Source organism: Schistocerca gregaria, chromosome 2, assembly GCF_023897955.1.
Source record: "Schistocerca gregaria isolate iqSchGreg1 chromosome 2, iqSchGreg1.2, whole genome shotgun sequence".
In the NCBI taxonomy this organism is placed as follows: Eukaryota; Metazoa; Arthropoda; class Insecta; order Orthoptera; family Acrididae; genus Schistocerca; species Schistocerca gregaria.
Window position 1 is genome coordinate 979,201,123 of NC_064921.1, and position 22,126 is coordinate 979,223,248.

Sequence of the window (22,126 nt, forward strand, 5' to 3'; positions counted from 1 at the left end):
TACTACACACACTCCAGACAATGTGCAGAGAGTTAACGAATTGGTGACTGCTGACAGACGCATCACACTGAACGAATTGTCACGCTACGTTGGGATAGGGGAAGGAAGTGTTTGCAGAATACTGGAAGTGTTGGCGTTAAAAAAGGTTTGTGCCAGGTGGGTTCCCAGGATCACAAAACTCGGATGGACAACACTGAAACACCCGCCTTACAGCCCTGACCTGGCTCCTTGTGACTACCATCTCTTTGGGAAACTGAAAGACTCTCTTCGTGGAACAAGGTTTGAAGATGACGACTCCCTTGTGCACACTGCCAAACAGTGGCTCCAACAGGGTGGTCCAGAATTTTACCGTGCGGATATACAGGCGCTGGTTCCAAGATGGTGTAAGGCAGTTGAGAAGGATGGAAATTATGTGGAGAAATGAAAATATTGTTCCTAAAGGATGTATCTACACACTGTAAAACTTGTAAACATGGAGAATAAAAGATGGATTTTTTAAAAAAATAGTGTGCATTTCTTTTGGAGTGGCCCTCGTAAAATAGTCCATAAGCACGCAGATGCTTTGCGCCAGTTGCCATGTTGGAGATCGAAAATAGAGGTGAGGTAAGCTAAAGCGCTGTAGCAACGTTGTTGAGAAATGGAAAACATGCCTTAGTAATCACCCAATTTGGAGAAGAACCAACGAACAGTAGTCTTGAAAGAATAAACGTAACTTGCAGCAGCGGAAAATAGCACAAGGAAAAGGGTGAATAATATTTGCCTCCACGTATTTACTTGCGAACACAGTGGTAGAATATTAATAACATCACGGACTGGGCTAAGTGTTCATCTGTAATTTCACGTATAGTTAGACACCGTACTCATTTGTAATTGATCGCCCAAAGAAAGTTATAATTTGGTCCCTTTAAAGCCAGGGATAATCAGCAAGTACAAACGTTAACGTGGTTTGTAAGTACGGCGACTGTGGTGTCAGAATGACAGCATCAGTAATACGGAAGTTAACCCGGTGCAGTGGGCACAGAACTTACTAAGTAATGTTGTATAGGTAGCACCAGAAATGTTGCGACAAACTTCGAGGGGTTGTAGAAGGTATCTTGAGGAACAAATTGAGGATAGGAACCCTTGTCCAAAAAATGGCTCTGGTCACTATGGGACTTAACATCTGAGGCCATCAGTCCCCTAGAACTTAGAACTACTTAAACCTAACAAACCTAAGGACATCACACACATCGATGCCCGAGGCAGGATTCGAACCTGCGACCGTAGCGGTCACCGGCTCAAAACTGTAGCGCCTAGAACTGCTCGGCCCCTCCGGCCGACCTGTTGGAATCCTTTTTTGCTGTCACCTTGTCAAAAGCTTATTTACTCATAGTTATTCCTCTCATTTCTTCATCACAGCTTCCACTATTTGTGGACCATTTGTTCCGAAGTCTTGCTCTGACATTTTGGCTTTTTTGTGTTATATTTTGACGGAACCTTCAAGTCTTCTTATTCTTGCCGTTTTCGTCTGTCGTATGTTGGTCATTGCGTACTCTTTTTTTAGCTTTTACGATCCTCTCCGTGATGAATTGTAGTTCTTCTGATTCAGCCAACGATACTGCTGTTAAAAACATTTTTTAGTTCAGAAGAGTTTTAGTAACTACTCAGCAGAACATAATTGTTTCGAATGATGCGTATTCTGGGTGCTAAAATTGGCGCGATACTCAACAATTTAAAGGTTCTTAGGCGAACGCGCTCCAGGTGTGGAGCACGGGTGTGGCAGAATGGCGATAAGCGCCTGCTAACCATTTCCGAGAGAACCGCCCATGCGTTCCCTCGGCTGGCTATAGTGCTTTGGTTACACCGGTTTGCTGAGGTCGCTGGCCGCGCCGGCGCTGGCCTGGGCTGCCCGACACGCATCGTCTGCTGTACGAGCACTGCGCAGAGCGTGCTGCACACCGTCCCAGTCTGTTGCCTAACACGATTTATTGAGGCATTATATTTCTTGAAAAGGCGTTTAAGTTGTGAAACTTCCTGGGAGATTAAAACTGTGTCTGATGTGGAACCTTGCCAAAAGCGGGCAATGTTATCAACTGAGCTACCCGGGCACGACTCTGTGGTTCTGGGTTCGACTCCCGGTCCGACAAAGTTTTAATCTATCAGGAAGTTCCAGAACAGAGCATACTTCGCTGCAGAGTGAAAGGATACTTTATGAGTTTCCAGATGCTTCATTCCTCGCAGGCTGATTCGACTTCGCCTGTAGTTGAGTCGCTCTTGAGTAGGCAACGTGACGGAAGGTCGTGACAAAACACTAATATTTTCATAACAGAGCCCGGGACAGCACAGGAATATTTCACAGCTTTCATATCTTAACATGACACTACTTCCACGCTGCGTTCCTGGGAGTAGGGGGGTAGCAACTCACTTAGGCACTGATACCTTGCATCTCGTCTTTGACTTACTTCTCTCCAGCTGATCATCACCTCCCCACCGCAGATCACGTTTTTTTGGCTCGGAGAAACAACTGATCTGCGTGTTTCATCGTGCTCCGTGCTGGTGACAGCGTTGCGGTACATTAGGGCTTGGCTTTCCCAAGCATGCTCAGAAGTACTGATCCTCTGACACGCAGTATCATTGGCAGAGAATAAAACCTGATTGCATGCAGAAACGATTTACAATCCGGAGATGGTACAGGAAGCTTCTTTTCATCTGTAGCATCACTGTAATCGTTAGTAATAGGCCAGAAAATTTCATATCTTCAACGTTATAAGACCCCTACAGAGATGACAGTCGTGAAGGGAGGGATTCCAATCTCCATTAGGTTCTTCATAGGTTCTCTAAGCCGATTAAACCAAATGCCGGAATGGTTCCTTTGAAATAACACCGCCAATTTCCTTCCCCATTCTTACCCTATCCGTTGCTAATCCTCCGTCTCTGATGACCTCGTCATCGTCGATACTTTAAACCCTTATCTTCCGTCCTTCCTATTTCTTTAGTAATACATTTTTATTGTTTTTAGAACTGTACCATATTATACAAACCTGTTACAGCCATGAAAAACGTTTAAGCTAATTTCCATCCGCACAAAGGCGTTACCTAAGAGAAATTGTTCAATTGTTTTATCCTCATTGGTATAGCTCAAGGGATCAGTCTTTGCGGACGAAAAAAAGCTGGTCTGATACTTAGGAACAAAAAGTCAAATTCCATGTCTCCATATTTCTTCCAGTGCCGACCATAGTTTCAAATAAATTGTCTTTCGACAGACTTCTTGTGACGATCAATAACAGTACTGATACATTTGAAGGGCTACGCTACATCGTTTCCACCACGCTGTCAGTTGCAACCAGTCCTTTTTTTTTTAGCACTACTAGCTAGTTTCGAACGTGTGCTCATCCTCAAGTGCACGTTATATATCAAGAGCTATATAACACTTCGCGAGCCACGTAATGATGTGTGGCAGAGGGTACTTCTGGTGCTACCAACTGGTCCGGCCTACCCTGTTCCACTCGCAGATGGAGAAAGGGAATCATGATTGTCGCTAAGCCTCTGTATTTTCTCGAATTTCTCCGTCGTGGTCATTACATGTGTTGTCCGACCCTTCCCGGAAAGTGCTCTCTCGAAATTTCAATAGTAAACCTCTTCTTGATGCACAACGCCTCTCTGCTAATGTCTGTCAGTGGACTTGGTTGAGAATCTCGCTGACTAAACCATCACGTGGCGAAACGCGCCGCTTTTCGTTGGATTTTCTCTATATCTTCTATCAGTCCTGTCTGGTAAAGATCTCATGTTGATGAACAATATTCAAAAATCGATCGAACAAGCGCTTTGTAAGCCAATTCCTTCGTAGATGGACTACATTTCTTTAATATTTTTCCTACGAATCTTAGTCTAGCATCAGCTTTTCCTATTTGTTTCATGTGGCCATTCCACTTAAGGTGGATCTTGATTGGGCGACTTGCATGTCGATAGTGATCAAATGGTGAGGAGGACACTACACGCAGGACCCCGATCGGAGAAAATCTCCGACCCGGCCAGGAACCGGACCCGGGCTCACTGCCTGGCAGGCAGAAGCGCTGACAACCCAGCTGAGGAGGTAGACTACATTTATCTATGGTCAGCGTCAATAACCTTCAGTCCTCGGGAAGGTCGTTGTGCAAATCGATACTGTCCTCTGGCTTTTGCTACTTTGTTTTAGACAACCGCATCATTTGCGAGCAATCTAAAGGAGCAAAGGACGCTTTCTGCTTGGATATGGGTGGATCATCCTAGTAAATAGTACAAAAGCAAGTACCACGCACAGTTACGCTTGCATGGTCGTCCGTAACAGTGCTTGACATATGATTCCCATTTTATACTACTTTGGAGGATGATGTGTTCGCATGTATTGAGTACTGAAGAATAGCATACGTTCGGCGCTAGTTAGCAGTACTGAAAGGTGCATTTATTTTAACTGACAGCATGCTGGAAACTATATCTTCCTCAGACGGTCTTTCCATGTTCTACGTGTTGTAGTTGCACATATCACTAAAAACTGATAAAATGGCTTGGCTAAAAATTCGTCTTTAGCAATATATTCTTACGTAACAATGAGGGAATCGTGTAAAAGGCGCAAACGAATATGATTATGGGCAGCGATTAGTTCATACTTGTAGATGATGTTGCTAAATGGCTGGGAACGACGTTATCCGACTAAAGTGCCGATGATGGAAGGACTTTTCGTAGAAGGTGTTGTCACTGACTCTTCGCCCACTCACAATCTGATAGCTGGCTCTGCGTTAGGTTTGCCACAAGGCTGGTTGCCGCCGCAGCTTATTATACTCGTACATTATAGCGCTTCTTCTTACCTGGCTGCTACTTCCCTCCACGTCGGCGGTCTCTGCTCTCCGTCGCGCGGCTTCACATCTCGGATTACGGGAACACGCAACAGTCTGCCTCATCTCACACACCGAATTCTCCTTTCGTGACACGCGAGAAGTGACAAAATCGAGAACGATAACGTGCACTGAACACGTCTCTTCTCCACCTTTACTTCTTTTTATGTTTTTAAATCTAGCACGAAAGTATGAGTCTGTGAACGTCATCGAGTGCGAGCCTCTGACCAGGCCCTCTCGGGGGGGGGGGGGGGGGGGGGCGACTTTTTAATCCCCGTCTAGCCTCCCTAATTTATGTTTCACGTGCCTTCCCAAAATCTCTAAGGCAATTGTGTTGTTATTTTGGGAGGGCACGGCCGATTTCCTCCCCCATCCTCTTCCAACCCGAGCTTCTGCTTCCTCTCTAGTGACCGCATCGTCTACGAAAAGTTCTGCTAAAATCTTCCTTATTTTTTCAAGGAGAATGTGATACCACAGCATCTGCGGTTCATGGTCAGATGGCGGTGGCTATATCTGAAATCCGTTCCCACAATAGCTATCATTCGCGTTAAGTGTGAACTTTTCGTTCCACGTGTTTCGTTAGAGACTATAACAACCGACTTTCGGGGCGCGGTAAACTGAGCTTATGATGGTCTGCAGTTTAGGGGACATACAAGGGTTGGACAAAAACGTGGAACCACCGCGAGGAATGTATGCTTGAACACAAAGGTAGATAGTAGCCAACCCTTCTGTCGTATTTGACCACGAATGGCACTGAGCAATGCCCTCAATGCTTTGCCAGTTTCAGTCGTGGTCAACAGGTTGTTCTGTGTAGCTGTGAGTACAGTATGTCGGAGGTAAGTGAATTCGTACGCGAGCAAATTGTAGGTTCCATAACCAAGGTAGGCGAAGTGTTTGGTATTGCACGAGACATCGTATCGAAGGTTATAGCGCATACAGGGAAATCGGAAAATTATCATCCACTGAGTTGCAACACGGATTGAAGTGTATGTTTGAGTGATCGTGATAGATGGTTGTTGAAGAGGAGTGTGACGAAAAATAGGGTGACCGCTGCAAAAGTCACTGCTGAACCGAATGTCGCCCTCCAGAACCCTGTTAGCACCAAAAATACACGAAGGAAGCTCCGTAAGCTGGAAACTGGAGAGCGAACTGGATTTTCCAAAATTACTAATCAGTGAAGCAAATGCTGGTAACAGTAAAATATGGTCCCGAAGCCATAAAACTTTAACTACGAAGAAATGAAAGGATGTCATATGATAGGATGAGTCTTATTTCACATTATTTCCGTCTTCTGGCCAAATTTACGTCTGCAGTACGCTGTCCCAAGCCTACGATGCAGACTGTTTGCTGCCAAAAGAGAAACATGGCGGGGGTTAGGTGATGATTTGGACAGCAATTACGTGGTATGCCGTGGGCCCCATACTTACTCTTCAAGGCCGCTTTACTGCCAAGGGCTATATGATCATTCTGGCTGATCAGGTCCATCCCATGGTAAAATTTTTGTTACCCAATGGTAATGCTGTGTTCCAAGAGGACAGGGCCTCTGGTCACACAGCTTGCGGCGTCCAGGATTTGTTTGTGGGTACCAGGATAAATTGTCTAATCTGCCCTGACCACCACAGTTACGAGATCTCAATACTTTTCAACCTTTGTGGTCTGCTTTGGAGGGAAGGGTGTGTGATCTCTACCTTCCTTCACCTGTTCTTGCCACTATTTTGTAGGAAGAACGGTATAAGAATGCCTTTGAAAACCATACAGGATCTGTATTCATTCCGAGACGACAGGAAGCTGTTTTGAACGCCAGCAGTTTTCCTACGCCGTACTAAGAATAGTAATGTGTTTTTCGTGTTTCCAATTTTTGTCCACCACTTTTTTCATCGTTCTAAGCTATTTCCGAAAGTTCGTCGGTGTATCTTTTGGGGTGAGAGTCGTGGACAGTTATGACAGACGCTTCGTCCTCCTGAGTAGGATTTTAGCTCTCTCTGCCGTAGCAGGTTGTATGCGGGCTAACTTTTATTTCCTTGCATTTGCGTACTTGGCTGTGCCTGTTATAACTAAGTCCTATATTTATTGTTTGAGTCGCTATCCTGCTCGAGAGAGCCAATTCAAATCCAGTCACAGCTATACGCTATCTGCACCGCAATTGTCTACTTTCGCATTGTGACGCAAGAGTCTTTTCACATTCTTTGACGTCTACGGCGAAAAGAAAGGCTTTTCGTCTGCACTTACCTCGATATGAAGAGACGTCGCATAGTGAAGCTTTCACAGGCAGTCACTTTCCACTGGATGTGTGCTTAGCCTTAGGCACTCCCAAGTTAGAACACCAACACTTACCTTCAGCAGAGGGAAAAAATTTGTGAGGAATCTACGTAAAACCGTCACCCAATCATGATCATAAAGTTTGTGCAAATTCCGTTTGACGTCTAAAAGGTTCAGTAAATAGAAGAGTATCTCAACAGCAACGTATTTTAAGAATGCCTGCATGCACATGCGCGAAACGGACATGTTGGGGATCGCTACGTAGCGTCAAGGACATTAAACTGTAGCCGGTTTGCCTCAGTATGAAGACCTGTCATACTGCGTAAACATCCAGTTTCGTCACAAATAGCGAAAAAAACACTGCATAAATGCAAGCTATGTGGCAGCAGTTGTGTGGAACAGAGTCTTGAGCAAGAGCGTATCATGGACGTGAGATAGGCGGTGAGACTCTGCTAGTCTCACGGTGGATGACGAAACAGTTGTGAGGTTTCACGACAAATAGCTCTGGGTACACATCTTAGTATTCAGGACCCAATATACGCTCTGACATTCTTCCGTGATACTGAATATAAGTATGTCTGGCTGGAAGGACGGAGGTTCGACTTCCTAAGTCTTTTTTGACAACGTCTCTGCCCCTTGCTGGAAATACGGTTGGTCTTGAACAGAAAATGTGTGTATCAGTGGCTCAGACCCTTGTGAAACTGTTGGTTTTATGAAACTGTATCGAGAGAACTGACGGTTGGTAAGAACAGTCTTAACGTCATCATTCACAAAGATTGGGACAAATGGCAAGTCTGTTCTTGAGTTGCGCCGCATACGATTGGTGCAAAGAAAGGACCACTAACAATAACTGGCGGAGACTTCTCTGACTCATCTGAGTGAGATCTATGTTTTCTGTGAACCACCACTACAGGAGAAGAGACCTGGTGCTATGGAAGTTCAATTGGGGGGAAGGGTTGTCAACAACCACGGTTGCTTGTATCACATTTCGATTCACGTTCAAAGTCGCGTAATACCAATATTTCGGGCAGTTCCAAAAGAAGCTTCCGTTAATAGTTTCCAGAAACTCTGTACACGTTGCATGAAGTGGATCATTGTCAATGGAAACTGCTTAGGATTTGAGTAAGAATCAGCATCTCCACCAATATTCAACAAACAATTTGTGCCAGAGTCACTCCACCCCTCCCCTTCTTCCTGTACCACTCGTGTCTGTTGAACGAGGAGAACGAGTATTGGTAATGCTCCGTATGAGCTCGAATCCCTCTAATTTTACCTTGTTTGTGTTTTCGCGTGACTGACTCGCTCTTTTAGGACCGAGTGCGCTCGAAATTTCAAGAGTAATTCACACCGTGCTGCACAGCGCCTCTCTTGTACCGTCTGTCCTTGAGTTGGATGAGCATTTACTTGACGCTGCCGCGCTTTCTAAACGACTCTGTGACGAAACGCGCTACTCTTCCATGGATTTTCTCAATTTCCCCTATCACTTCTACACGTACGGTAAAAGTTCGTTGCTGACTGGTTAGTACTTGGGGTTTGTGAGCCACATGATTCGTGATTGGACTACACTTCTAGAGGATTTTTCCAGTGGTTCTCGTTGTGGCCTCTTTCTTTCCTGTGATTAGTTTCATATGATCGTTCCATGTTAAATCACTCCGTAAAGGTAGTCCCAGCAATTTAATGGATGTGACTGCTTCCACTGATTGTTCGGCAAACGGGTAATCATCCAATAACTGGTACTTCCGACCATTTATGCACAATACGTTACATATGTCCCCGTCAAAGCGTGTAATGTCATCCCCCGAGCCAAACCTCTAACTTCTGGACGGTTTTACGTAAGTCTTTTCTTTGTATTGAGGTGGTGCATAACTTCGTAGTGTTGCTCCATGCGTTCAATAAACACAAGACATATAGACCCTTCGTAACGGAGATTTTACTAGTCAATAATATATTCTTCTTCACTATTTACGGCAGTCTGCCAACGAAGGGATAACTTTTCGATTTCGCGACTGTAGGAATCACGTGGCTTTGAGCCGAAGAACTCGTCGAGCCATGTTCGGGGCAGATTTTCACCAGGAAAGGAAGTTCCCTGAAAATTAATCGATAGAGAGCGGAAAAGGTAAAAATCTGAGGGCGCAAGGACAGGTGAATAAGATGGGTGCGGAATGACTTCCCCCCGAGTCCTGTATAGGCTTTTTGCCCGTCTTTCAGAATACAGGTGGCCGGTATCGTGGGAGTAGTGTCACTTCACGCAGTCTTCCCTGCCGTTGTTCTTGTATTTCGTCTACAAGACGTCTCAGTCGTTGACAGTAAATGTCAGTAGTGGTGGTTACATTCGGGGAAGCATTTCGTTGTACGCCATACCGTCGCTCTTCCACCAGGTGCAGAACATTGGATGCTGCTTTGCTTAGGCTCAACCAATCCGTTCTTATCCTTATGTTAGCATGCAGACACCAGTAACGGTAGAGGATAGCAGTGGTTGGTATTGTTCGCTAGCCAATTGATGATGAGTAAGCAGAGATGCAAACATGATCACCGGCTGATTTTTGTGATTCTGCCGTAGAGGAGGCGGTACCTACACACTCGATTTTTGAGCCTTCCTCATTGCATGCAAATGTCGCACGATGGTGGAATCACCACAGTTCACCACATGTGCCAGTTCTCGAGTAGATCTACAATGACGTGGGTCATTCTGGACTAATGCGTTTAAACGATCTTCAAACCTCGAAGGTCTTCCCGAATGTGGAGAGTCAGTAGGTCAAAACCGATCCCCCTTAATGCTGGAAAACCATTTTCTTGCCATTCTCTGGCCAGTGGCATTATCACTATATACGGCGCAAGTGTTTCTTGCTGCCTTCATCACCCCCCCTATAAGATTCAAACAGAAGAATATGTCGGAAATGTTCCGATTTCTCCACTTGACTCACCATTTTCTAGCGTCCACAGCTCCACTCATTATCTCCAAATGACAAAGTGACAATATGTAAACTCAAATTGCGACAGTGAAATAAAAAATGACAATCGATAAATAAACCTATAGCGACCCGATTACCAATATGCAAAGCAAAAACGCTACGAACTTATGCATTAACCTAATTTTACGGTATTGATACACCACTTTTCCAGATGCGCCTTGTATTTAATACGAATGATGTCTCTATATTATACCGAACATGATACACATTATGTTTTACGCTGATGGTTTTCCAATTTTTTCCCTACGCTTATGTGGCGACATGTGGTAGGAAATGACGTGATTGGCAAGTGCTGATGAGTAGATGGCATAAGAAAACATCTGATGCTCATGTGTTACGATACCAGAGTGATAAATGGACGGAGTCAGTTTTTGCTGATGCTAGGAACTGTGATTAACGATCAGGAAACGAAGTCGGCGGAGCAGGTTTGCGGAGCGCAAGACGTGACGCAAAATGCGACTAGTTAGAGCGGTAACGCAACTTTCGGCACTAAAATAATGGAGTAGGAAGTATTCCGTCGTGGGACTGGTTGCGCGGGAGAGAAACGGCAAGTTTTTCCAGTGGGCAGAGTTATCAGCGGCGGCAGAACCGGCTGGAGATACGCAGGCCGGCCGATAAGTATCGGGCGCGTGCGGCGCTGCGCGGCGCGGCGTGGCGGCCATTTCTTACCTGGGTACTGCCACAGCGAGGGCGGGGTCAGGGTGGAGCCGTGCGGCGCTGCCGCCGCCCACGGCGCCACGCCATTGGCCGTCCGGTCGTCGCAAGGCGGGGCTTGCAGCACGGCCGCTGAAACACCACCAAGATGGAGAAGGCTGCTCAGTAAACGGCGCCACGCTGCTGCAACGTCGGGCGTTAGTTCGCAGCCGCGTAACTACACTGCTGGCTGCCGCAAGCGTCCACACAGAAAATACGTCATAGTTTTGATGTCAGACGACTGTATGCAGTTTTGGAAATTGCAAAAAGACTGGGATACTCCTGTTATTTGGGGCTGCTATCAAGCAAGTGAATGTCGCAATAAGGCAATCTTCAGCCGGGGATTGCTATATTTGTAAGAGAATTTCGGTTGCGCCTGTACTGTTTTCTGGAAAAATAATTGCTCAGGATAATAAAACATACAACGAATACAGAGTCGTCTGAACCTTTGACATTCCCTTCTGATAAGTAGGCCTACACAACTACGAAGCGCGTTTCGGGGAATATCAGAGCGACAGTGCAGGGTTTCACTTGGTGAACAACTTGAGAGCTCCTCATATCATGGCGTCTGCAACGCCACTGACCGTCCAAAAAGAAATCAAGAACTGAAGAGTTACTCTTCTGGAAGTTTATCGTGACCTTAACCCAAGGAGCGAGATTAGTGAAAGATATCTCCTTCGATGCATGCAGACTTTGTTGTGTCTCTTGTATCCCCGTCGATCGCATCACGTCGCACTTATCATTTGTGAGCACGTAAGGTTGCCTAGGACAATAGAGTCTCCCCCCTCAAGTATGAAGTGCCTGCTGTCATTGAATTCCTTCATTCTGAGGGGTTCCGGCTGATTTCATGCAGCCCACGTAACGTAACTTTCATGCGTTGGAAGAATTCGAATGTCACCTGATGGTCTTGTTCAGCGAGTGGATCTAGCGAAGATGCACTACTGTCCCTCATGACGGCCTTGGGCCACACACTGCAGCTGCAGCAGAGATCTCCGTTTTCGATGGGAAGTGTTCGATCGCCTACCATACAGCCCGGGCTTGGCTCCATTTGGTTTTCACCTCATTACTGTTATAAGGACAGCATTTTTCCACAGCCAACGACCGGCAGGCCAGCGTAGAGAATTGGCGGAAAGAACGGGCGGCTTCGTCCTATGACGAGGATAGGCCCTTTTGGAAAGTTAGTACCTCGCTGGGACAGATGCTTGAAATCGGAGCGGCGCCTATGTAGAGAAGTAGCTGGAGGATTTAGCTAAATGCAGCAAATCTATTTTTTTGATTTTCGTTGTGGTTTCCACTTTGCGACCGAGCGGACCTTGAAAAAAGCACTGGTGCTTAGTTGCATTGCTAGGGATATGGAAAGACTGAGGTGATGACGGAATGGAGGGTTGGTAGGTGACATTAGACTACATGTAGATGAAGATCGCAAAGCATCGAAAAGTTGGAGGAGGCGCTTATTCGCGGCTACTCTGGATTGCAGAGAAGAATGCGCTCAATAGGAATGAGGCAGCGACCCGTTTAGAACGCTGCAGTAAATACAATTCTGAAGACATTTTCACGAATGCCGTTACCGTCAGTATTAGAGCTATTACTGAGTTAAATCTTGAAATTTTCTCGACGTGTCGAATACTCGGCGGTGTTTCGAAGCTGAAGCGGGACATCGTTTACGAGCCGGCCGTTGTGACCGAGCGGTTCTAGGCGCTTCAGTCTGGAACCGCACGACCGCTTCGGTCGCAGGTTCGAATCCTGCCTCGGGCATGGATGTGTGTGATGTCCTTAGGTTAGTTAGATTTCAGTAGTTCTAAACTCTAGGGGGCTGGTGACATCAGATGTTAAGTCCCATAGTGCTCAGAGCCATTTGAGCCATCGTTTACGAACAGGCAAGATAGTTCGCTTGCGCTCCTGGCGTCGAAGACTAGGAACGTAAATATATTAAATGGTCTCCCGTACAGAGTGCACAGATCTTTCAGAAACAGGCTAATATCGGTGAAATTGTCATTTTCCATGTGTTTGGTACCAGTAGCTCCTGTTTATTGATAATGGTGCTGTATACGCATCTACCACTGAAACGAGTTTTTTCGTCGGTATACACGTTTCGCTTCTACAAAAAAATTGTCAATGAAACAATTTCCTCGTCCTTTTCTTGCTTACAATGCGGATGTGACGTCTGCAGGCACCATTAGGGTGACGTCTGTAGGCGCCATTAGTACTAGCTGATGTCTGCAGGCACCATTAAGACTCATACATTATATTCCTGACATTGTCAGTTCGAGGCCGATCTGCAAAGTAGGGCCTATAATAACTGAAGAAAACTCGACAAGCCAAGATCGCTAAAAAAGCATTTTATTGGACGACCGGATTCGATGACGAGAGTAGTTCTGTAGAAACCGGTCATCCAATAAAACGCTTTTTCAGCGATCTTGGCTTCGAGTTTTCTTCAGTTGTCGTACTCTTACAGAAGTACACACGCAATGATTCGCCCTTCACTGTGAAACATTCCTTTCGTACTTACCTCGGAGCTTCTGTGACGTTGCGCGGAAACACATTCGCTGTCTCTGCCAAAATCCACCTTCTAGGCGATGTGCGGCTCGCTAGACGAGAACTACGCGACGCGCTGCTCCGCAGAGTTGTTGGAAACTTATTAGCGGCTCAGAATTAAGTCGCTGCTCTGTTACGCTTGGCGGGTCTGGATTAAGTCTGTGCCCTGTTACGTTGTCAGTCACTCTGAATAAGGATCACCAGCCTCACTCCTGACTCTCGAGACAGGTTTAACCTCCTCACAACTCCGAAGTCTGTAATGGAAAGCCTTGTAGCTACCTAACGACATTCACGAAGGTTCGACCATGCGTCCACTGGACTGAGATGTCTACAGCGCTAACAGTTCCGTATACCACCCCCATCAGGCTGTTAGCAGTTATCGCCGATAATTATCACAAAAACAACAACACAGTAATACAGTTTAAAATCAACAGACAAAATCAGACAAAAACATCACTCTAAGATATGCACGGAAACGAAATTTATTGGCACGAATTAATCCTAGTCAAGTCCATCACTTTTATACACCACCACTCCCAGCTAACTAATGGTCCCATGGTCTGCTCTGGGGCCTGTTTCTACCCAACAAGTACACGCTCACTAGTCCGCCACTCACTCCAAGGAAAGAAGAAAAATGCCTATGATGCTTTCCAGCCCGCTTTCGGGAAAACGCTTCCAAATGCTCTGTAGGGTTTCTGTCCCCGGAAGCGTATCCTCGTTGATCTCGAAGGATCTCCAGACTTCCGAAATGAGGAGCACATAAAAACACAAACACTGCCCCAGGCGACTCATGACTTGCCACGTCAAGCCCATGAGCACTGCCGACTGATTCTCCGGTTTCATGAGCTCCAGGCTGCTCCACGAAATTATTTAACGTATAGACCTTTCAGCCAATCAGAATCAGGAGCAGAATGTAGGCCTTCTCATTGGCCATTTCCTGCTCCTGATAGTAGCGCTTCTGTAACGTGCATCTCTTTTAGAAGGCTTACTGCAACCAATGTTGGAGACACCGACCGTTGTGGGAAAATTATTCAGCCTGTAAGCCAGCCATGATGCTTTCGGCCACAGCCCGTTTTGGACGGCAAACAAAAATTCCTTTCCCCTGCAGTTGGAAACTGGCGACTGGTTGTGATACAAGATACCCAAAGCCATGTACTGTACAGTACTTGCGAAGTGTGTATGCAGCTGCAGGTCAGTAAAGATGGATCAAGAGTTCTGTAGTCCATACATGGTGTAAAAATTGATGACTGTGATTCGTTATCCCGTCGCCGGAAACGTAGGTTGGAGGAATCACGTCTTGTCCCCTTGATGAGCAAACCATTTCCGCGCTCACCTAAAGAGGAGAATGGCGTTACAACTTCGAACACCGTGTGTAGTTTCCGTAGCGTTCTGAAGTCCCCATCTGCTTATCTTCAGTTAAGAGCCATGAGTTTTTTCCTATAGAGAATGGCTCTGAGCACTATGTGCCTTAATTTCTGAGGTCATCCGTCGCCTAGAACTTAGAAACAATTAAGCCTAACTAACCTAAGGGCATCACACACATCCATGCCCGAGGCAGGATTCGAACCTGCGACCATAGCGGTCGCTCTGCTCCAGACTGTAGCCCCTAGAACCGCACGGACACTCCGGCCGGCCTATAGAGAAAGTAGCTGCTGAAAAGTAAGTGGTAGTTGCAAGTAAAGTTTGTCTTGTGAACTATATTTGTTGTGTTGCCGTACATTTCACATCACACTGCTTCACCACACTTACCTTTCCGTTATTAGCTCAGGACTGACTACCTTGATGTTAGCAACGGCCATACCAAATCTGATCTTATGAAGTAGTCCCCCAGATTCTTTCTTTCTTTGAGATTATAACTGCACAATCCTGTAATACATGTAGCCTTAGTACATCTATTTGCCTCGCTTAAAATTTTCCGTTCTAGATGTTTTTTACTTAAGATGAATTCAATATATGGAAAGCACCCTGATTCGTGCTCTCTGCTGCTGTGAAGGCCTGTGTACATGGAAATCCATTACTGCAATATCAAAAAGGAAAACACTTCCTAATATTCTGCAAATTTTTTCAGAAAATTAGAAATTTTCTTTTTCCTTTTCAACATTATTATCGTGCTCTGTCAGGTAGCGATGGAAAATGCAATTGCACGATCTTTTCGTGTCCGTTTTGAATGAACTACAGTATGCGAAAGTAATGTGGTCTTAAACACTGGTTGTGACTCAGGTGTTTCACGAAGTCAGTGGGTTCGGTGTAGTCTGCGAACCGTAGTTACTAATTATATTCCATGAAAGCAAAGCTGTAGTGGTTGGATTCCATCAAGAACTGTTGTTCTCCGCGACTGTGAAAGTGTTATAATCAAGTGTGAACACAACAGTCAGTCTTACATAAATCTGTACTGCAGATCTGGCAAGATTTGAGCTACAGTAGGTCTGTAGCTATCATTAGTACACTGACGATGGCTGTAGTGTAGCTGGACTCTAGCTACACCTGCAATAAAACTCAGATTTATATGCGACTGATTGCTGTGTCCATCCCTGATTATAAAGCTGTAGTGTCCGCCCTTATCCAGGAGCTAGGGCATCGGTAGCTGGTCACCGTCTCTCCAGCGTCTCACCATTGGAACTTTGGACTTTGCACGTACTGAGTGTCTGTCGATTACGCAAATGTACTGCGCACCGGAATCCTCCTGTGTAGCAACAACGAAAAAGACGACTCTACCACGGCGATTAAGTCATTTCAAGTATAGGTAGCTATTAGTTTAAGTGTTTGATATCTTTCTGGCGGTAGTAATATCCGTAGACGTACTCTAGCGTGTAACTATCGCAGCCTCGTTTTAGAACTTGGTAATCGCGGCGTCATCAGGCCCTCTACGTATTACTGGAGTCATTAGATCTAATGTTCATGTACGCGTTTTCACGAGCATAGAATACTGCTTCAGCTGACAGATTAATGTGTGGCTGCAGCAAACATGAGATCATTTACATGACGTACCTACTTACCTCCCATCTGCTGCCATCATTAAAGACAATGGTTGAACAACGACTGATGTCAATGGTTTGCTGCTCAGGCTGTTTCAAACCTAAATAATCCAAACTCAGCCAAAACAGATCTGAGAGCGAGGACAGGATTAGGCGTACCTTCTTGTCACTTTACCCTAACAATAACGCCGTTTCTCGTCCTCCATTTACGGTGGTCTCGCGGTTCTAGGCGCTCAGTCCGGAACCGCGCGACTGCTACGGTCGCAGGTTCGAATCCTGCCTCGGGCATGGATGTGTGTGATGTCCTTAGGTTAGTTAGGTTTAATTAGTTCTAAGTTCTAGGCGACTGATGACCACAGATGTTGAGTCGCATAGTGCTCAGAGCCATTTGAACCATTTTTTTTTCGTCCTCCATTTACCTCTTCGTTGCTTCATCTCCCTATTTATTCTACGTCTAATATCAAACAGTAAAAACAACACATAACTTTGTTGCTATAGTTGTAGCGTCAGTTACTGACAGTAGCTTTGAATGCTGAAACATATGCAGATACCGCAGATTTACTAATCAATCTTCAACACAATAAGTTTCAGTTGATCACGAGTCCTGGACATTATGGAAATCTGTAAATGTTATTCAACTGGTAAGCACACAAAATGGGGTCAGTGTGTGAATGTTGGAACTTAGGTACAGCCGCTGCAGGGACTCAGCAGAGGAGATGCTTCGTGGCGGCGCCCTCATGTTGCACCCATATTTGGAAGTGCTGCCGACCGAATGGCGGCCGACACCGCAATTTTGGTCCACGCTACCTCCTCCCAAAATATGAAAACCAAAGATCTTGCAGTAGAGGAGATGTTTCATAGTATCAAAGATGAACTAGTTCTCGTATATCTTAAGGTATGAGCTTTAGAATCCTTCGTTACTATATTTCTTTTCTTCTTTTGGTGTATGCAACACTTTGGTAAAGTTGTTGGTGTTTTTTGGGACACCATATATACTCTTTACGCTTTCGCCACGTCGGCCGGCATGGCATAACAAGAATTGCGCCGACTAGTAGTAATAAACAAGCCCTTCCCACCCGGTGCGAAGTCTTATGAAACTGTAGCAGAACACGTTCCAACATTAATATCCTCATAGTTTCCTTCCGTTCATCTCCTCCCCATCTCCATTCTCATTTTAGTGCCCTTCAGCTTCTTCCCATCTTCTTCTTCTTCTGCCTATCTCGACCTACCCCTTCCTCTTCCTCATGCACTTCGCCTGTGAAAAAACAGCGCCGTCAGGGAAATGACACGCGTCCTGGCTGCCATTCCCTAGAGAAGCCGCTATCCCTGGAGTACTGCAGCAGTGTCTTCATCACGGTTTCATCTCGCTCACTGATTCAGTCTTGTTATCAGACGAAGTTCGATTTGTAGTCTCTTGCAACTTCGTCAAAATTTGCGAAGAAGTCCACTGGCTACAGTGTCAGTGAAGTCTGTATCTGAAGGCCGTACCAGTCGGCTCAGCTGTTGACTATTGTAATTTTGTTCAGAAACAATAAGCTACCTTTATATTTCTGCAGCCTGATGCACTGCCCGTAGAATATATCCTGCTTGGGTATAAGAATGAGTTTTTGTTCGATGAATTGATATTAACTGCTATTGTCGATCGCGGGTTTAATTTAATTGGATGTCTCCGACGAAGAGCGTATCCCAATTTTTAGCAGGCCTGGTGAGAGTCGCCAGGCGACTGGAACAATACGGAAACCCCGGCTGGTTGAAGAGTGGCGCGCATTGGCCGCTCCCTAGCGAGTATGCCGGTCAGCTTCCCCTATCGCCATTGTCTGCGACGCCCATTGTCCCTCTCAACAAAACACTGCAGACCGCTCAAAAAAAAGATATAAAGCTCTCAGTCCGAATGAAATGGCTACCTTTTTACTCATTATTTCAATTACATCTCGAACGCATTATTAATTTCTTAGTGTTAACTAAAAAGCGGAAACTTACCCTGTTAAATTAGAATGGAAACAGGTGAGAAGAGTCGAGCAGTGACATTGCAGCGCGTCGTGATCTTGGTCTTTCTTCTTACTACTAATTTTTTCTTTGATCAGCGACAGAGAACAACTGATTCTACCTGCGCACGGTCTGCGTAGGACCATCTGCATTGTTTCCGGTTCGGTGCCCTGACCAGACCAGTGGTGGTTTACCAGGCGTAATATTGGAAATATATCAAGATGGGTGGACGTTTACATCGGGTCGGTCCCATTGTCTTATTTGAAGTAATGATGGAAATTTAAGATGGGGACTGCCTACCTGCACGTGAGCACGAACGTCTTGTTTGCAAATGGTTCAAATGGCTCTAAGCACTATTGGTCTTAACATCTGAGGTCATCAGTCCCCCAGAACTTAGAACTACTTAAATCTAATCTAAGGACATCGCACACATCTATGGCCGAGGCATAATTCGAACCTGGGACAGTAGCGGTCGCGCGGTTCCAGACTGGAGCGCCTAGAACCGCTCAGCCACAGCGGCCGGCGTCTTGTTTGCAGTGATCGCGCAAGTACAATTAGCCAGTGTGTTGCGGGATGCCAACCGCACGACAGCTAAGGGGCGCACCTAGAGTCTGGCCAAATACTGGTGGGGAAAATTTCTTCCACCACCAGGATTCGAACAGACTATCAAAGAACTCGAGTGCCGCTGGAGAAGGGTGTGCTAGCGACCTCGACTACTGTTTGATGTCAGAGGTTAATTCGCTTTCCTTATACTATTAAAGAGCTTAGGTCGCTGTAATCATTGAAGCTCTATTTTATGGAAATTCACGTCTGCTTATTATGGAAACATCGTTCTTCTTAACATCCAAATACGTTTCGGCAGTGGGTCCTTCTGCGCAGTTCTGTAAAATGCACACATATTTTAAGTAATGATTCTTCTAAAAAAATTAGAACTAATAGAATTTTAAGGGGTGTACCCACATCTAGATTGAGGTATTCCATGGCTTTCCTATATACTTTGACCAAATGCTGGAATGATTCCTTCAAGGAAGCCACGGCGGACGTCTCTCTCCATCCTTGTCGAGTAGAGTTTCTGTGTATGTTGACCAGATTGAACTATTTCGTGGTTTCCTAAACACGACGGCGTGCTGAAAGGTAATGCCCCCGCATTTTTTATGTGAAAACTCTCTAAGCTCTTTAAATAAAACAAACGTTATTAACATTCTCCATTTCTGTTCTACTTACTCACATACTTGCAGCCCTCTACCGCTGGATGGCTCAGAATTGTAGCATGTTACAGGACAACGTGTAACGTAACTTTGGCGGTACGTGAGAAGCAGCGTGCAGAGCTTCGAATTCGAAGAGTTCGTCCACACTTTGAGGACCCCCTGCTACAGCATAAATATGCCAGACCACACACGAGAGCTGCGACATTTGCAACAGTCCGACACCTTACGGTCACTGCCATCCATCATCTTCCATTCAGTCCCAACTGGACCCCATCCGATTTTCATCTGTTTCCAAAACTTTAAGAGCATTTTCGAAGACTTCATTTTGATAATGCTGAAGCGGTGTAGGCAGAGGTGAGGTTGTGGCTCTTCCAACAAAAACACTGTACATTGACGATGTCAGCAATTTATCTCTCGTTCCGAGGAATGCGTTCGTCACCAAGGTGTCTACGTTGAGAAATTTGTAGAAATGAAGAATAAAGATGTAGAGTGTTAATAACGTTTGTTTTGTTTAAGGAGGTTTTAAGGATTTTCACGTAAAATATTCGGAGACATTACTTTTCAGCACGCTATCGCACTTCGAGCGAATGCTCTGATAGTTCCTTTCACAAAAGCCACTACGGTTAATTCTCTCGAGCCTTGTCCAGTGGAGCTAGCGCCCCATCGCTCTTGACCTTTATACCGACGGGACTCGAAGCTCTGACGTCCTTCTTCGTGAATCTTGTCGCTGTTGGAGCCCCGCGCGTTATACTCCTTCTTAAAACTTGGTGCATTCGCTGTCCGCGTCAGCAGACAGCATCTCTCAAATGGAGAACAGACGAGCACTTTTGTCATTAGAGGTCGTTTTCAGCGCTAAGGACGTTCACTCTCTCGCCTCATTCGAGCTGGCAGACGGCAGACGCGGCTGCGGGCGTTTGCGACGCTGTCGCCGGGGCGCTTTGCGAGACACTCACCCATGGCGGAGAGCGCGCTGGCCTGGTCCGGAGGCGCGGGGGCGGGCGCGGCGGCCTGCTGTGGGGGCGGCGCGGGGGCGGCGATGGCCTTGAGCTCGTGCTGCTGCCGCTGGCGCGCCACGGCGATGCCCACTGGAATGCTGGCCGCCGCGGACGCTGCTGAAACACGACGCGACACTCACAGCTCGGCACTCGGCGCTCCCCCACTGCTCTCTCGCACTCCCACGCTTTCCGCATTCGCGCCAGAAAGCGAATTATGAATAGTTCACTTGAACTGCTGTGCAGACGCCACGATAAGATGACTGTGCAGTGGTTTAACATCTTCTGAACCAAGTCATACAAGTGCTGCATACGGTAGCTGTCAATGAATAAATCAGGTCTTCATAGTGCCTACGTAATCAACAAAGATCAATATTCGCTTTATGATAACAGCGTGTTATCCAGTTGAACACCTCCAAGCTGGCAACTCAGCCGTAATAATATTATTTCTTCATAAAATTTGAGAAAAGTTAAACCTCATGATATTTGCACACTTTTGCACATTCTTACTTTATTAACATTAGCTGGTCTACGAGTAAAAGCAATTAAGCAAACTAGGCACAAAATGGGACGTGCACGTTTATTATTGGATGCCTCACGCCTTCACCCTTGCCAAGCTATATCATCTGGCAGGTTCTGCTCCTTAGTTACCCACCGTGAAGTGTCTGCCAGGGCGGAAAGAACAAACACAGTCATCAAGCCTAGCCATCCTTTACATGTTATATGCCAGTCGTCCAGAGACTGGGGACTCATGAAAACCAGCAACGTGTTGCAAATGACTCGATTCGAAGTAAGAACGGAAATGTAGAAAGCACAAGTAGTAAACGATGTTTATTGATGGCAACGATCTGAAATCTCTCCCCTGGTTACTAATAGTCTGTCAGTCGTGTACGCTGTGGAGTCAGAAAATCCAGATGTAATCTCCAAAAATGGAATTTTCGAGTCGTCAGTACCAACTGCGATTGTTGAGAACTGCAGAACATGGACCACTTACTCTGCTGACGGCCCTGCCCCGTGTCCAACACTGACGAAGACGTGGTGCGTCTTTCATGCACATATAGCCGGAAATGTTTACTTTTAGCTGTTGCTTTATGCGTTTTTGTAGTTCTTTTTACCTATACTTCTAGCACATAAATTTGATGTACAGAATTCAGTCTGTTCTTGAGTGTGACCCACAGACTGAAAAGAAACTGTAAATCTGTCGTCCCGTGTAGGAAGAGTGCCTCTCATTAGCTACTCTCGCGACTCGCTTCCACAGTTATCTTCTTTCGTCAATACACAGGAAGGCTTTCGAAATGTTTCAGTTATTGCTCAACTCCTTTATGTCCAAGTACTTAAAGCTTCTCAGAGTGTAAAACGATACAGTGGCACCGCTAGTGGACGGTTGGAGATGCTGACTCTGCTGTCTCAATACATACTGAAACACACTCACATCGTATTGCTGCAGACTTGTATATACTGCCAGGCAGTGCACCTCATCGCTTGTACCACCTCAACGCTCCCCAAATCTGTCACCCTGTTTCAAAAAGCTCGCCAAGTTCGGAAATATACAACTCTGGCGGTCAAAGTTAATTGATTTCAGTAACGAAAACATATATTGGATACTGTTATAAACAACCCTTCTATTTTTGGTGTTCAAATGGCTCTGAGCACTAT

The 22,126-nt window shown here is 45.8% G+C and overlaps 1 protein-coding gene across 7 annotated transcripts in view; it reads right to left on the reverse strand.

The window, feature by feature from the left end:
• The window catches only part of LOC126335458 (protein winged eye), a 382,243-nt gene that overhangs the window by 148,846 nt on the left and 211,271 nt on the right, over positions 1–22,126 (reverse strand). For 6 of the 7 annotated variants that reach the window (XM_049998751.1, XM_049998753.1, XM_049998757.1 and 3 more), the window contains exons 6-7: positions 20,432–20,590; positions 10,751–10,867 (exon numbers count right to left, since the gene is read on the reverse strand). In XM_049998751.1, coding sequence (XP_049854708.1) covers positions 10,751–10,867; positions 20,432–20,590 — 276 coding nt within the window. The remainder of the gene's footprint in view (positions 1–10,750; positions 10,868–20,431; positions 20,591–22,126) is intronic. The other variant, XM_049998752.1, reaches the window with a different exon arrangement.